General features: G+C 39.0%; 1 protein-coding gene across 1 annotated transcript in view; it reads right to left on the bottom strand.

Moving 5' to 3' along the window:
* Window positions 1-4220: 4220 nt before the first annotated feature.
* CFAP46 (cilia and flagella associated protein 46) overlaps window positions 4221-16731 on the bottom strand; it is a 186195-nt gene continuing 173684 nt past the window's right edge. Inside the window, exons 58-60 of the mRNA XM_059730335.1 lie at window positions 15147-15283; window positions 14341-14427; window positions 4221-10952 (exon numbers count right to left, since the gene is read on the bottom strand). Coding sequence (XP_059586318.1) covers window positions 10816-10952; window positions 14341-14427; window positions 15147-15283 — 361 coding nt within the window. The 3' untranslated portion in view covers window positions 4221-10815. The remainder of the gene's footprint in view (window positions 10953-14340; window positions 14428-15146; window positions 15284-16731) is intronic.

Genomic DNA, 16731 nt, shown 5'->3' with positions numbered 1-16731 from the left:
CAGGCTGCCTGGGGAAATGTGCATGTACATGCACATGGCTCCCCCTGCCTGACCAACCTTCTCCTGCTCCCTCCCAGCCCCCTGCAGCCTGGAACTCTGCCAGCCTGCAGAGAGTTTGCAGCAAAACTGCAAAATCCACAGGTTTCTCCAGTAAAATGAGAAATCTGTGTTTTCCTCCAGCAAAGAGAAAATCCACGGTTTTCTCCATTTTTCTGTGGGAAATGGAAAACCCGGATTCCTGGTTATAACTTATAAAGCAGAAGATCCTTAGCACTTATTGTCATATCAGACATACATATGGGTCAAAACTGAAAAGATTTCCTATTTGTCTTTGCTTGCCCTAAACATAATATTTTAAAGTTACCTTTTATACCATCACTTGCACCATCTCTTGATGGCATGCATCTCACCATTCATTCTTGGAATGACCTTGCCAACCTTCCTGACTTTTACAGCTTTAATCTTTGAAACCATCACAACAATCTGCTGTGAAAGCCTCTATCTAGTCTAGCACTTAATGATGGCATAGTTGCAGAACCTTTCTATTCTCCTTGTTTTTAACTAAGTAAGAGAGCTGTAGGACACAGAGATAAGAGCTATAAAATGCAGCATTGTTGAGCTCCCCCTACCTTCTCCACCAGAAGTTCCATGGCTTTTCCCTCTAGCTGGCAAAAGGATCTTTCTTAAGGTAGGGATGAAGAAGAGATATTCACAATAAGCTATTTGTTTTCAGTAAGTCAGCTAAGAATTGAAAAATATTTGGAGCATTCCAGACCTGTAGATAGTTTCAGCTTGACTGCAGCCTCAGAACTCAAATTGATGTATACTAAACCACAGGCAAGGGTTAGGATAGTTATGATGTCCTTTGAAAATGGTTATGGAAGCCCAAATCCATAGCTACCTGGTTCCTACAGAATTGCATCAAATATTTGATGGAAAATGGAAACCACTGAGTTTGTCTAATTTTGAGTATGAGGTACTTTGAGCATACAATACTGCAGAAGAAATATTTGCTATCAGAAATTATTTGCTATCAGATTTTGCATTCAAAATAACACAGAAAATATTTTTCTCTATTGAGGTATCAAATTATCCCTTTATTGTAGCATCAAAATATCAAAGCACCATTTTCACTGTATACTTTGTGTTGAACTGAGAGTGGGCTAAATTTTTTTTATCTGAAAAATATTTAACACACGTGTACTGTGTTGACATTATGCTGGTTTTCAAAGTAACGTGCAACATGTAATGTTAGTATAGTACAAGGAACTGGTGTACTTTGAGTTTACTGTTTGACTCACTACTTATACCCAAGCACTTTGTGTCCTTCTAAACTGTTTGAAGCTTGGTCTTCAAGTATACTGAATTTACTTTTACTGCAGCTCATGAAAGCAAGAAGAACGTTATGCTACTGGTTTGCTCCTCTGACCAAGAGCTGGCCTTATTTCGAGTAGCCTAGCAATTAGTTCACAGATTCACAGAAGCGTAGGGCTGGAAGGGAACTCGTGAGATCATCAGGTCCAGCACCCCTGCTCTGGGCAGAAAAGACTGCTGGGGTCAAATAATCCCAGCAAGGTGTGCGTCCAGTCTCCTTTTGAAGATCTCCAGGATAGGTGCCTGCCCCACTCCCGCTGGGAGGCTATTCCCGAGTCTGGTCACATGAACTGTGAAGTTGTAGCACCTGCAACTACTAACTGCAGTGGTTCTCAGATTTTTTTAAACTCAAAGCATGCCTCAGCCTCAAGATACCCTTTCATAGCTATTTTTTTATAACAGTCCTTACATCCTTGCAGAAGCCAGGGGAAGAGTCAGGCAGGGACTAAGCCTGCGCCTGTGCTTATCTGCTCACATTCTGCTTACCTCCTTCAATGGATCTTGTGGCATCTCATGGTCATGATGCTGCAATATCCCAGTTGAGTATCACTGACCTATTGCACTTGACCATTAAGGATTTGGTGGTGTGCTTTATGCTATGCCTCATTTGTTTTGTGCATGGATGATTTAAAGCCCACTATACCAGTTTTGAACCATCAGAGGATTCCTTTCTATGAGGGGAAATCTTTGGCTGTTTATTTATGGCAGTTTTCTCTCAGCAAGACCACATAAAGCATCCAGGTCAAGGGCTGACAACTTAGCCCTGAGCTTTTTGTTATATTCTTCTCTAGCTAACTTGCTGCATTTCTTCACCAGGGAACATTTAAAGCTGCATAGTTTTGCCACACTTTTCTTGGACAGCTACTTAATGCTCAAATTATGTTCTTGTCCTATAATATTATCAATAAATTCAACATGATTTTTTTTCTCCTCACATTTTTTTAGGTTACATAAATTTTAGCCAAGCAATTTTTCCATGCTCGAATATATTATGAAATGTCACTTCTGTTATAAAAGCTAATTGATAACGTGATTTGTTATGTTGCTGAGACATAATTCAGAAAGTTATTTTAAAGCCTTTGATACATGGAATAGCACTAACTGTTTAATATTTCTTGTATGAATGGACACCGCGCAAGGTAAAAAATGTGGTGCCACATGGATGAAATATTTCCAGAAGCTTTTATTCTTGTTGTTTGGGCTTGTGCCAGTGTCTTTCTAGTGGAAGCTCATATTTCCTAAGCTGCTTCTGCTGGAATTTATTCCTCATTTTTTTCATGACTGAACAAAAACACACATAATTGGAACAAATTAAGATCTCACAATGAATAATAAAGTATATTTTTTGTTTTTCTAAGACCAAGTTTTCACAAAAAAACAAAAAAAACCCCTGTCATGAAATACTTGGCTAAAATTATTTAACACATTATAACATCGTACTGAAAATTACAGCATTTACGTGCATCCCCTAACAGACCCAGTAAACCCCTTGTTTTACTGTTGGTGACACTGTTCAGTGTTGCTATTTGTGCAGGCTGCTCTTTCTGTAGAACTTCATAGCTTCATGAAGTTAGGATGAACTTAATTTTTCTGAATACTTTGACTGTAAAAGATTCAATTCATACGTTGTGTTGCAGGGCACAGACCCTGGCCACAGCATCCTTCAGCAAAGTGCTGCAGCCAGCCCCTCTGCAGTAGCCAGTTTGTCAATCACAATAGATACTAACAGGATAACTTTGCTAAAAATCAATGTATTTGGGTTGAAAATGGCTATTTACACAAAAAAGAAACTACAAAGTTAAAGTGGCTTCTGTGGGCCTTAGTGCAACAAATGTATTGAGACTGACGAGAGAGAGAAAGGTTTGGGATCCTGTACGTTGTTTCAGTTAGGAGGGGAAACTGATGGACCCATATACTCCTTTGTAAAGGCTTATTTGCAAAGAATGTATGAAGTCCTGCTTGTCTGAACACATGAAGCACCCAACAATAGGAGACAATTTCTTTGCTCAAAGTCTGAAGCCTCTTTCATCCAGCACTCAGCCCAAAAAGTTCTCTTTATGATTTTTTTTAAGGGTACATCCCTACTACTTGTTATGCCATCACCTTAAGATTTCCACACCATTTTTTATGTCTGTTTCTGAGCTACATCTTGATGTTTCCCTCTGTGACACACAGATACACCACTGCAGTTCAATCTCCTTCCTACAGATTTATTAGATCCCAGTTGAATGTCTCCTGGGCTGCATGGTTAACTCCTATTCCAGGCTTATATAAGGCTTTAATTCAGGCAGAGGTGTTTATTATTTCAACTATTCTAAAAAGAAGCACTGTTTTCACATTTGTTCTGAACGTTCAGCATATTCTGCCCCTAGAATATTCAGCAGGGTTTAACTTAACACATAACATTACTATACATATATACAGTGTGCTCCCCCTCAAATTGCTCTACATGTATTGGGTAGTACTATTGAACCCATCCTCCATGAGATTTTAATGGGTTTATTTGTAAGGGCTACTCAATTTAAGAATGTGATGGACTGGGATTCTGTTTCTCCTAACACGGCTGTTATGCATCAGTAGAGGAGTATTATTCTCCTTTCAGAGATGGTAAAACTGAGAAAGATGTTAAAAGAACTGGTATAGAGCCACATTATCTAGTCTTTAGGATACCTGGGAACATAACTCAGGTCTTTTGATTTCCATCTCTCTGCTTTAGTTATGTGACCATTTGTTTCTGCTGTACTCCATAGTACATTTCATATGAAGTTCTACATCCAGAAAAAATATCATAAACATTCAATCCATAAAAAATAGGATTAAAATGAACAAGAATTTCACAACCTTAATGACCAAAATAGGCTATTTTTTATTTTATTCATTTTTCAATAAAGTGATTTCTTAATGTCTTAAAAAGCTATGATGGCTGTACTCAGTGGCCCCAAGACACCTATTTTTGTTAGTTTCTCAAAAAAGTCTTAGACGTTCTGCATGTTTTCTATTGTATGCCAGTTAGCACAAATCATACATTTCTAGCTGTTGCTCTATTATAGTCCCAATTACTATTTCCAGTACCTTACTTCCCACAAGTCAAGCTTACAGATCTGAAGTTTCCTGGATATGGACATTATTCTTTATCAATGCTTTATGATAAAGTAGTGCTGTCAGACTGTAGAGAAATTTTTGGTCATACTCATCTATCTTTTTGACAGAGGTTGCTGCATGGTAGTTACGGCCAAAATAGTGAATATAAATGGGAGAATGTTTGGGAAAAAACACTTTGCAAGATTAAATATTTGCATCAGTTTCAAAAATAAAATTCACAGTTGTAACTTACTGAATGGGCTCTTTATACGTGGAGACTAAATACAGGTCAACATTCTTAACTTTCACAACTTTATGGTTTTTATCTTCAGATGTTATCAAAGAAGATCTCTGTAATTTTCTGATGTGCCCAAAGTTTTCTGGACCTAACTTGATGCTTCAAGAATACAACAGTTATTGCATTAAGTGCATTAAAACATACATATATAGCAAAAGTAGGAAAGGCTTGCAGATTTACCATTAATATAGAACACTCGCCTTTTCAAAGCCTCTTGTTGTGCTATCAAGATAAAAGAAGAAATAGTGGATAGATGGCAACACCTGTCAAAGCTAATGAGCTATAACTCAGCAACAAAGAATATGATGCAAAAGATGAGCGTATGTTCCCAAGGGAAAGGTTCAGGAAATGAATATCTGTGGGCACTTGCTGGAGATCACTAGGAAAAAAAAACTGTGGGCAAACAAACTCTTTGATTTTCTAAGTCATCAGAGTCTGCACTTATGGAAATTTAAAATTACAGTGTATTTCTTGGCCTATAAAGATGAACATTTACCAAGACATCTCCTCTTTATGAAGCAGTAAAAATTAACAAAGAAAAACCTTGTTTTAGTAGTATACATTTTACAAGAATTAGGGAAAAAAATTAGAGAAGAAAATTTGTTAAATTCAGGACAGTAGTACATGGGTTTCAAAGATGAACAACGATTTCATAAAAGCAACCTTTTCAGAATTAAAATAATAATTAGAATTAATATTCACTCAGATGGAAGACAGTGGGGAAAAGGTAAAATCTCATAATTCAGGCATATATAACTTTGAAAAGAAAAATACAAGAAAAATACAAGAATGAGAGATGTCTAAAAGGCAATAGAAAAATGATCAGTTAAAGCTTGCAGGGAAATTATGAAGGCAGGGGAAGCTAATATTTGCCAGAGCAATCAAAGAAATAAGTTGTTTTTCTTAAGTAAATTAGGGGACAAGGAGAAACAGAGAGAAAACAGATATGTTGATAATGAAGGATGATGAAATTTGAGGTGACTCAAAAATGAATGAAATATGTATTAAATACCTAAAAGATTGGATTAAAGAACAATTATTGTTTGGTTACCACAAGGAAAAGCATTGGGTCTGGCTTTATTTTACACCCTTATTAATAATCTGCTAATAAATTTCAGATCAGGCCTTTCTGTTCTTCCCACAGCACAGCTGAATAGTATTTACCAGAGTTGGCCCTAGAGTTCTGGGGAGGGTTAGAGAGTTGATTGAGTAATTTCTTGCCTGACAATTCTTTGTTAAAGGAAGCTTCTCCATTAGTTTGGGGTGTAAACTAATCCTTATTGTGATCATGTCTATACAAAGGGCATAACCCAAAGAAATTAGTTTTTGTTCTTACTAATACACACACAGATATGTACTAAAAGCCACTTGGTCTCCTTAAGCTACTACTGCATTAGATATTTTGGATGACATTTTAAAAGAAAGGCAGTAGATTTAGCCATATATCTAAATAGTGGGTTTGAACATCTCAGCCTTTTATACTATTCACTTGACTCTTGCAGATTGACTTTCCACAATACAAGAACTAGGGGTCATAAAATGAAACTAGTAGGTAGTGAGTTTAAAAATAACACGAGAGCTCTTTTTCACATAGTGCATAATTAAAGTGTCGAACTCATTGCCACAAGATGCTGTGGAAGCTGGCAGTTTAACCAGATTAAAACAATGGATAGGACCCAGTCTTGACAGAAAGGTGCAACAGTAGCTACTGAAAATGGGAATTAGAATCAGAACTTCCCAGCTAGACCTTAAATGCTGGAAACTGCAAATGAGAGAGGAATAAGAGAAAACCCCTGGTCATACCAAGTTCACTCTCCTTGTCAGCATCCACTCTCTGTCACCATAACACAGGATATTGCACAACATAGACCTACGATCTGATGCAGTAAATGGCAGTCCTTACATTCCTATGTTACATTCTATCCTGATTAACATGCAACTGAAAAAAACATTTTGCAATATTAAATATTCGCATCAGTTTCAAAAATAAAACTTACAATTGGAACATATTCAATCTGCTCTTTATACCTGGAAGTAAGACACACCTCAACATTCTTAACCTATGCAGTCTTTAGCTTTTATCTTGGAATATTATCAAAGATTGTCTCTATAATTTCCTGACATGCTGAAAGTTTTCTGGCCCTAAGTATGGAACTTGATACTTGAGGAATACAGTAGATAATGCATTAACAGTAATAAAAAAGATTCTGGGCTCTTGCTTGGCATGTTTTCAGCCATCTTCTTAGGAGGGTGGGGAATTTAAGTGAATGATTATTAGTAAGTATGGACCAAAACATTAGACTTCTTTAGGTTACAGGTTTATTGTTGAACATTGACCTAAGTGAGTCATGTTGCCTGATTAGCATGTCACCCCTTGGCACCTCCATCAAAAAGAGCGACAAGGAAAGGAGAAAATCAACCTAAGTTTTGACATAAGTAAGTCATAGAAGACCACCATGCAGTGGACCACAACTAAAAAGTACAGAATCCCTCACATCCTGCAATTCAGAATTGAGTCCACCAATATATAGCTGTATATGTGTTTAATTATTCAATTTGTTTCTTTATGAAGGCAGACAAGGTTCTTTGGGTAAATCTAATATCTTTTATTAGACCAACTAAAATAGTTGGAAAAGTTCTCCTTTGTGCGCTTTCAGGTACAAACATCCTTCTTCAGGCAGTTGTTTTGTGCTCTTCCTGAATAAGATAAAAGCTGATATGCAAGAATTCGGGTCAGTGAGAATGTAAATGTGTAACAGTGAGGGTCACAGTGGGTGAGAGACAGTGGGTGAAAGGCAGATGAGCAGGGGAGAAAGGAAATGGTAACCTGGAGATAGAATGTAGCTGGTAAACTGTAGAGAGGTTACCTGGGATATCAGATGGCAAAGGTAGGTTATATAACATGCCATAAATCCAATGTCTATATTTAGTCCATGATTTTTTGTATCCAGTAGTTTGATGAAGTGAAGTTCGTTAATGTAGTCAGTGTAGTCATGTTAATTAAAACCAAGCTAATTAAAATCAATTATTTTTTGTAAAGTAATTGATTATTTTACAAAACAAATAACTCCTCTCAATGCTATAATAAAACACCCCTTCCCTAAATCTCTGAAAACAGAGAGCAGATATCCTTTTCATTTCTCATCCATTGCAGTGCAAGAGAATCATAACACCTACATTGCTTTATACCTACATGTCAACTGGTGGTTATGAGACATAGTAGAGGAACAGAGGCTTGGAGCTTTCTATCTCCAGGACAGCTCCACTTGTCTTGTGATACAGACTTTGTTTTGAGTGTGTGCACCTGGGTGAGAAACTGGTGAATAACTCAGTAGGTTTCCGTTTTGAACAGGGCCATCTGCCATGGTTTTCTGGATCTTGCAAGATCCAGAAGACTGAAGACAACTTAAAATGAATTCTAAGTTTTTAGAATGGATATGTTAAACACAATGTACTGGCACTACCAGATTTAACTTTGGCATGTTCATGAACACCCAAATGTAAGAAACACAATACATTTACAAAGTATAAATGAGTCAAAGGCGTAAATAAGAAGAAAATTCAATGCACATGGAATAAAGTTTTTAAAAGTGTACATGCATCTTATAATGCAATTTGATGGAGAATCTGGAGTTCATTTAAAGTCATCTGATAAACCAGTGGCAGTGGAGAAGAAGGGGGAATACATTTATTTATACTGTATGAATAAAAAGAAGATGCTTTGCACACCATGCTTTTATAACTGTGTTCTACAAAGCCTTGTAACTCTATCAGGTTCTAATTAACTTTAGCACAGCAAGATAGAAGGAAGAGTATCTTTTTAGTGATGTTTTAATGCCTTACAGAGAATACAAACGATTTATCACAGAGAACAGGCATGGCTAGCCAACTGGCTGACAAAAAAAGAATTTAAAACTTTTGTGGTTGCAATGATGATCAAAGCTTTATATTTTCACTAAGTTCCAAATTATTTTGATTTTATTTCTATTGTGACAAAAATGTTATAAAATGCAGTATTTAATACTTCTACCAATGATTAACTAAACGTAAGATCAAATAAATGCACACATTAAAAATTATATGTGGGAATGCATTAATTTAGCAGTGTTTTTATATTATCAATAAAGAGGTAATATAGAGAAATTATCAAAACACAACCAATTATACATTACAGCTGTATTTTGGCTAGTTTATACTTCTGTTTCATTTATATTTGGAAGTAGAGCACATTGTATGTGTTTGCTAAGAAAAGATCAAGTAACTTAGAGTAGCATATAGCAGTAAAATTTGCAACTAGGTTGCTAGTAAACCTCATATTTAAAAATCAAAATATATTATAGGAAACACTAGGAAAAAATTCTACCTGTAAATATAGTTACAGAATGGCCATAATTGAAGATCTGAAGAACGGGTTAGATAAGCACTTGTGCATAACAGTATAGGTGTAGTTGATCCTATTTTGAAGCAAAGGGATGGACTAAATGACCTCTCCAGGTCCCTCAGAGCCCTATTTTTTTTAATGATTTTCAGACTCAAATATTGAAAATTATCCATTCTTGATCCATATTTAAAAAACTATTTTTTTCAGATCTCTTGGGGGCTCAGCACCCCTGAAAATTGTTGTTGATTTTATTTAGGTATCTGGATATTCATTTAAATACATTACTCTAGAGATATCAAAGCTTGAAAATCTTCCTACTCTGCTTTTGGACTATAGGCACTGACCTTCAGTCTCTTCTAAAAAAGCCCTTCACTATGAGTCACCTCTTCTCAAACACAATAGATGGTAACTGTTCTGTTTATGCTCTTGAAAGGAAAACAGCTTTTATCCAATGCAAAATAAAGCTCTTCTAAAATCACCAAAACGTTGCGTCAGCTAGATTGTCACTGAAGGACAATGTATTGTCAGCAATATGAAAGAAGAGTGACATGAAGAGTATTTGCAAGAGATTAAAGGTGTTTTCCACTGAGAAGGGGGACCACATGTAAAAGTTCTCACATTCACTGTACCGGCTATATTTAGTTTTAATCTTTATTTTCCATGAGATTATTAGAAAAACTATATAAAGACTTTTTGGACAATTAGCCATCTGTATATTCCTTTCTTAACCTGTCCACTACCCGGTACCTCCTCAATACAGATTTCTGTGCCTACATGGAACTCTTTGTGAGATGAGGGGAAGGAAAGAATCCTGGATTGCTTTCCTAAATGTGTGTGTTCAAGACTGAAGAGCACAACCTGTTTTAATACAATTGAGCATAAATGCCAAGACAAGGGGTTTCAAAAGAAAGTAGAAAATACACGATAGTTGCACTTAAGATACAGCTGATTGTGAATATGTATTCTGGAAATTTGTGAGCTATGGGAGAAATTTCAGAACGTAAGCACTGTTATTAGAAGAGCTACAAAGTACAAAATATCTTTTCAGCCTCATCTCATAAGTGGTGACATGAAAACTTGAGCATGAACTACATAAAACTCCCCCAGACAAAGGCAGAGGGGGTCTGGAACTTGCCTCAAACCCTGAGGATGGATTCTGAGGGCTCTGACACCTTGCCACTTGGTAGTATGCTTGTCTATTTGCTGGTGTATGTAGCTGCTCTTGTTAACATTGTCTGATTGATAACATCCCAATAAATCAGTATATAGTTTGGAGGAGCTTGCTTTGGCTTCTTTTGTACTTCTCCAGGTAACATAAAAGCGCCCAGGGACATCCTGGGTGTAACATGTCAGCTCTTTAAGCAGAAAGCAAATAAAGGACTCACGATAAGTAAACTTCTAAAATTGTTTTAAAGACTTCCGCCAACATCAGAAGAACATAGCAAGACAAAATTCTGACAAAAAACTTAGATATTTTCATGAAAATTATTCGAATATCAGTATTTAAATTCACAACCAATTCAATCTGCCAGCAAACCTTGGATATTCAAAAATTCACTTCTTATTAATCCACACAAAAATGGCTTAAGATAACGGACTAAAATACCAGCCTTCAAGACAAAGTAAATACATTTATATATTGTAGATGGGTTCCATGTTAAACAAAGAAACCTGGCATGAATTACATAACAATTAGGTTGGGTAGCCCATATAATACACAATTAAAAGATGATGGCTGAATTGCAGGAGATTGCGACTGATTGGGAATGATTTGGTTTTCTATTCTGTTTCTAGAAGAAATCCCATAATCTTCTTCCACTAGAAAAAAATATCAAAATATATTTGTTATTTATAATCATGCCTGAATATTAGAATGTCTTCTGCTTGCTTAAATATTTGTCTTTCACAGCCATATTTTGTGCGTATAATAGCTGCAGCTACACTCAACAGACCTTTGTGACATGTCTGCATCACCTGTGTGCCATGCAAGGGATTGCTCCTGTGAAGCATGCTGCACTCCCAATTCCCATTTGTTACACATAATACGAATCAAGAAGGACCACAACTTTGTAGCCCAGATGTGCCCAACTTCTGGCCAACAAGGCCATGTCATCTCACCTGTGGGAAGCCCTGAGGGCTCCAGTGCAAGAGGCTGATACACAGCTGTTTAGAATTTAATTTGTGGGGATCATCTTACATTTCTTCCTGCCATGGCTGCAGTGGGGCAAACAAAGGCAGTGGGACAGATATTGGGAGTGAGGAAGCAGGGAAATCAAGTGGCCTAACCCCTGACCCTGTATGTCCCCCACCTCCACTTGCCACTCTGACTGCCTGCCCCTGCCTCCAGTGCCTGTGTACCCTATGCCTGCCCCCATGGTGTCTGTACCCCCTGCCAATTGCCCCCTCAACTGCATCCCTCCCACATGATCTCCCCCAGCCCACAACCTTCCTGCTTGGCCTCCCTGCCACTTACTGCCCTCCTGACTGCCCCCACTGGGCCTGCACCCCCTGACACCTGTCCCTCTTAGGCACCTGTCTCCCCTTGCCCTCACTTCCACCTGTCTCCTGCCACTTATCTTCCCTTTGGAACCCCAGCTCTGGCTCTGCACCCATTCTGGCCAGGAGCAGGGAGCATGTGCTGCCTCTGGGCCAAGCCCAGCTACATAGCAGCTGTTGTGGAAGTGGCAGCTTCAGCCCTGGCCCTGGTGCTCAGTGCACCCTGCCCCTGGCTGGAGCAAGGCACCAGAGGGAACCAGAGCTATGAGTCGAAAGCAGAGGGTGAGTCTTGAGCCGATGCACATACTGCATGCCAAACCTGACCTGTACACAGTGCCTGGGATGCGAGCTGCTTATAGTGACTGCCCAGACTGGTCCAGGACTGCACTGCACATGGTGCCTGCCCAGCTGATCTAAAACCCATACTAAACACACTGTCTGCCCCAGACAACTTGGGACATGCACCACACAGCACTCACTCCAGCCAGTCCAGGACCTGCACTGCATGTGATGCTCGCTTTGGGACCTAAGCTCCTTGTAGTGCCTACCCTGGGTGATCTGGGATCCATGCTCAAGGTGGCAGAAACCCCAGCAGGTCTGGGGTGGGTGCCACATGCAGCATGGGCCCTGGAGTGGCCAAACCAGGCACTGCATATGTTGGATATGACATATGGGAGGAGGGGGGAAGGGAAGAGGATGGTTCATGGGCCTGAACTGGCCCTCAGAGCTAGCTCCATGCCATTTATCCAGCCCATGGACCAGTTCATGTGGGGCCAGGTAAATTTGACTGAACTATACAGAGACATTATTAAGCAGAAAGTAAAACCAGAATAATCAGTAATTTATCAAGCCTCAGCATCTGAAAAGAAATCAAGGTCTTGGGCTGAATACTTGAGAAGAAATGGAAGAACAAGACATTTATGTGTTCCTAATATATATCAATGACCAAACGACATGGAAAACAATGTTGTTCATATTAGACAATCTGAGATATGTATCCATCTTGATTATCTTGTACCTATAAGCAAATGCTGACTTTTCAAACTCTTCTCTTACCTCTGCTCTGTTTCCTCCATTATCTGTGGGTGTGCATTAGTTGTTAAAAGTTTCTAAAATTGATGTAATTACAAAGATTTATCTCTATGAGATGGCTACTTGGCAGGTTGAAATGAGGGAACAAAGTATTCAGTGGAAACTTAACACTAAATTCCATGTCTTTAAAATATTTACACTTATAAGAAACACAGTATTTTGTGTAGAGTTCATTGCTTGTTTAATGTATATCTATTTCCAGTCCTAGGTTTAGGTTAACATTCTCTGCATGGGAATAATAAATTAGTTGAAGCAGATGTGCTGATTTAGGATCCAGATAAATAATTCAGCCACTTGAAGCTAATTCTTCTTCATTGCTCTTACATTATAACAAATATAACTGGTATTGTAATTAAACTAGCAGAACCTTATTCTATTACTATAAAAAGCTAGTTGCACAGACCAGCTGGATATGTTATCTCTGGCACCTCTGAACCAATAATGGTGAATGCCAGGGAGGGTAGTAAACAGGGGATAGATCACTTTAGATCTATCCAGTTCAATGCTCTTCCTTTAGCAAACACTTCTGACATTTGCGAAGACAGGCCTTTTTGTTGCTTAAGGGACTGTGGGCCAATGCCTACTACAAAACACTACAAGCCCCCCTTAGATGAGTGGCCATTGGGTAAGCAACAACTGATTTCTTGGGACAAATAAAAAAATAACACGGATGGGAGTGAGGTCATAGGTTTATAATGAGTGCAGTGTGTGTGCGTGTGTGTGTGTGCACACGCAGAGGGAGGACAGGGATACACTGAGCAGAGCACACTGGACAATGCCCACTGGACCTTGAACAAATCCAAGGTGGACACTGCCTAGTGAAACTCTGCCTGGAGACAGGATTGGACCAGGGACAGGAAAGTGGTCCCATAGTCCTCAGGGTCCTCCCTACTAGAGCCTCCTTCCTGATCAGACAGATGCCTAGATTGACTGGGACCAGGAGGAGATTAATGAAGAGGTCCCGGGATTTGATGGGGCTGTGGATGCAAGAGGCTCTGAAGGAGGCAGTAAAGGGCCTTCAGCCTGGTGTGTGCCAGGGTCTCCCTTTGCTTGCAGAAGGGATAGGTGTTGGGGCTGTCTGTGAAGCACACTGATACACACCCATGGCAATGGCTCTGTGAAAGAGCCACCAACTGAAGTCCCTGGTGGCTCGCAGGATCAAAGTAGAATACAGGCTTGTCCACTGGGCACCCCCTTCCTCTCTGAGCATGTCTTGCCACTTGGTGTCTGGTTGGGACATGAGGACAGGATGGTGGAGGGGCTGAACCATGAGCATATAGAGCTAGTGGCCTTGACCTCCTGGAATATGCAGCAGGGCAAATGCAGCAAGGTGCGTGCAGTGTGGGCAGCTCTGTGTGTCAGCACAGCAGGATCTGCCCACTCCTGCTTGGCATAATTCAGGAGGTCCCCAGTATAGGGATGTTGGCTAGGACCATCCTTCAGCATACCCAGGGCACCTCCATCACTGGCACCACCAGCTGCAGGTTTTTCAGCAGAGGCTTGGTAAGGAGGTTGGCACCCTGGGTGACAAGGATACCGTGCTAGAAGGGCTAATGGTTTGACCCAGTATGGCACTTCTTAAGTTTCTGTATAATATATAAAGCTTTCCATTCCTCACCATTAATTGATGGCACCTTCTCTCTAGTCTTATTCTTTTGAAGAATCCGAACTGTCTGCCCAGTTGATTTTCCAACTCGTAACAAATCTAAAAGGAAAACATTTCTATGAGGTTTTTTTTAAAGCAAGAGTTTTGAAAAGCAGGAAATTATAAATCATATTTTCTTTTCAGCTTTTAACCCTGAGTAAATCCAAGACTACTGTTCTAGGAGTTAGCCTTATTTCTTTGGTGTTGCCAGTTACTGTCAGATAATTTTGTTTCTGTGCCTGCACTATATTATAGATTGCCTGGTGGCTCATATAACTCAAGATCTTACTAGTCTTAAAGCAAGAAAATAAAGGTGAATGTTTTATTTGAAGGGAACACAGAACATTTTGTTAAACTGTCACTATTCTCTGGCAGCTCCTTACCACTCCATGGGAGTCGGTAGGGTTTTTTTGCATGGTTTGCAAAGCAAGGATGTATATCAGGGGTGGACAAAATGCAGCCTGCCAGACCATTCTATCCGGCCCACGGGGCCCTTAAAAAATTCAAAAAATTAATATTTATCTGCCCCTGGCTGCCTGTCATGTGGCCCTTGATGGCTTGCCAAAACTCAGTAAGCGGCCCTTTGCCCAAATTGCCTGCCTCTGATGTACGTGGTTCACAATGTCCAACCCCTACCCATTGGCCTGCAGATTCTTGAAGCTTCTCTCCCAGCTATCCCACTTGTAGAGACCATAGCATAAGAATGATTGTATTTTAAATAAAGCATCAAAGAGTCTTATGTGCAAATGATATAGAAAAGATCTGCCAAAAATACCTACTCTCAGATAAAGTTTCCAGGTTTTCTGCATTCCCTTCCAGGCTAGTGTACCACTGGTTAGCTATGATGGAACGCACACCAGTAAGGCTCAAAAGGATTGCTGTCTCTGTTGGTCTCTCTAAAGACTTCTGTCGAGAGCTAAAAAAGTCAACAGTACAAGAACAGAAGCAGGAAACAAAATGCACAAAAATGCTGAGTATGATGATATGTTTTGTGCAACTGTCCTATTCAACTTTTACCATAAGCAAAAATGTCCAGCAAGATGCTTAACTGCCTTTTTCCATTCATGATATATGTAAAGTGCTTTATAATATTTGATATGATTAATGTATGTTGTTTGTATGATTAATACAAACATATACAGTAAGTTCCATTGCATCTGTAGCAGCCATGAACTCAACTAGCATCTGCATTGATATGTTAGATTTTTAGGCAGCATACTAAAGCAAAGTAAAAGAAACAAAAGAACCCATTTGTTTTGGATAAGATACTGCAGAACAGGCTTTAGGACTGGGTTGTGTTCTTTGGTGCTATTGCTGATGCACAAGAGAAAGCAGAGATGTTTGCCCTTTTTATGTTTAGAGTTAAAAGCAACTGCAGCAAAGGTCTCGGGGCTCATAGGTATAGGAAAAGAAACAAAGTTCCTCAATTAGATTAAATGAAATTGCCAAAACTGAACCTTTAGAGAAGAATGCATTTTTTTTTAAATAAAATGTTGCAGTGCTAGGATTGTAGTAATTTACAAATAGAACCAACCTTTTTGTCAGTCTCTGAATTTTGTGGTAAACTCAGTATTAAGGACACAGGTTTTCTATAATCTCTTCAGAGGATGCTATCTATTTTTCTTGTGGAACATGAAATTATGGTTAATTGAATGTTATTCTAAACTTGCTGGAAGCTGTTATAGTTGTGACATAAATTACCCATTTAAGTAATCCAGGCTGACAGGAAGAGGCTGGTAAAAACAATGATCTATTAGTGTGAGACTGCAAATGCACAGAGTTGGAAAAAATACACTAAGGAATTGTCTTGTGTCTTAATTTAGGTAACAACCCACATGAAGGGAAATAAAGGCACCAGGCAACTATTCTACTCATGCTTGATTACTGGCTTTAAATATTCAGAGCTTCAGTCTCTCACTCAGTCTCTCTATTGGTTTGCAAACTGGGTGTACACTTAGAGTTAGTCAAGCCATTATTTTAGGAATCCATTTTTCTATTTATTTCCTACTGGTAGGACACTCACTTGAAAAGCTGGAAATATTTTCCAAGAAGAGACCTGATTAGGTAGTAGATCTAGATAATTGATGTTACATACTTTTATCTACCCATTCTGAAATATTTAGGGCTGATATAGTCTCCCAGATCTTAGTAAAAATTAGTATGTAACAGATGCAAAGCTCACCTGGCTGCAAGCTGAGTGGGTGAGCTGTGCTTAAGAGCTCTGCAAGAAAAGGGCGGCAACTTTGCAAAGGGTGCATAAGCTTTACCAAACAGAAGAGTATGCCGTGCACATTGCATGCTTTTTATTGGAGTGTTTGAATTGTGTCCAGAGCCCACATTGCAAACCAGGGGCTCTGATTGGCT

The sequence above is a fragment of the Alligator mississippiensis genome, chromosome 6, assembly GCF_030867095.1.
Source record: "Alligator mississippiensis isolate rAllMis1 chromosome 6, rAllMis1, whole genome shotgun sequence".
Classification (NCBI taxonomy): domain Eukaryota; kingdom Metazoa; phylum Chordata; order Crocodylia; family Alligatoridae; genus Alligator; species Alligator mississippiensis.
Note: the sequence above shows the minus strand (reverse complement) of the source record. Positions and strands in the feature narration are given on the sequence as shown.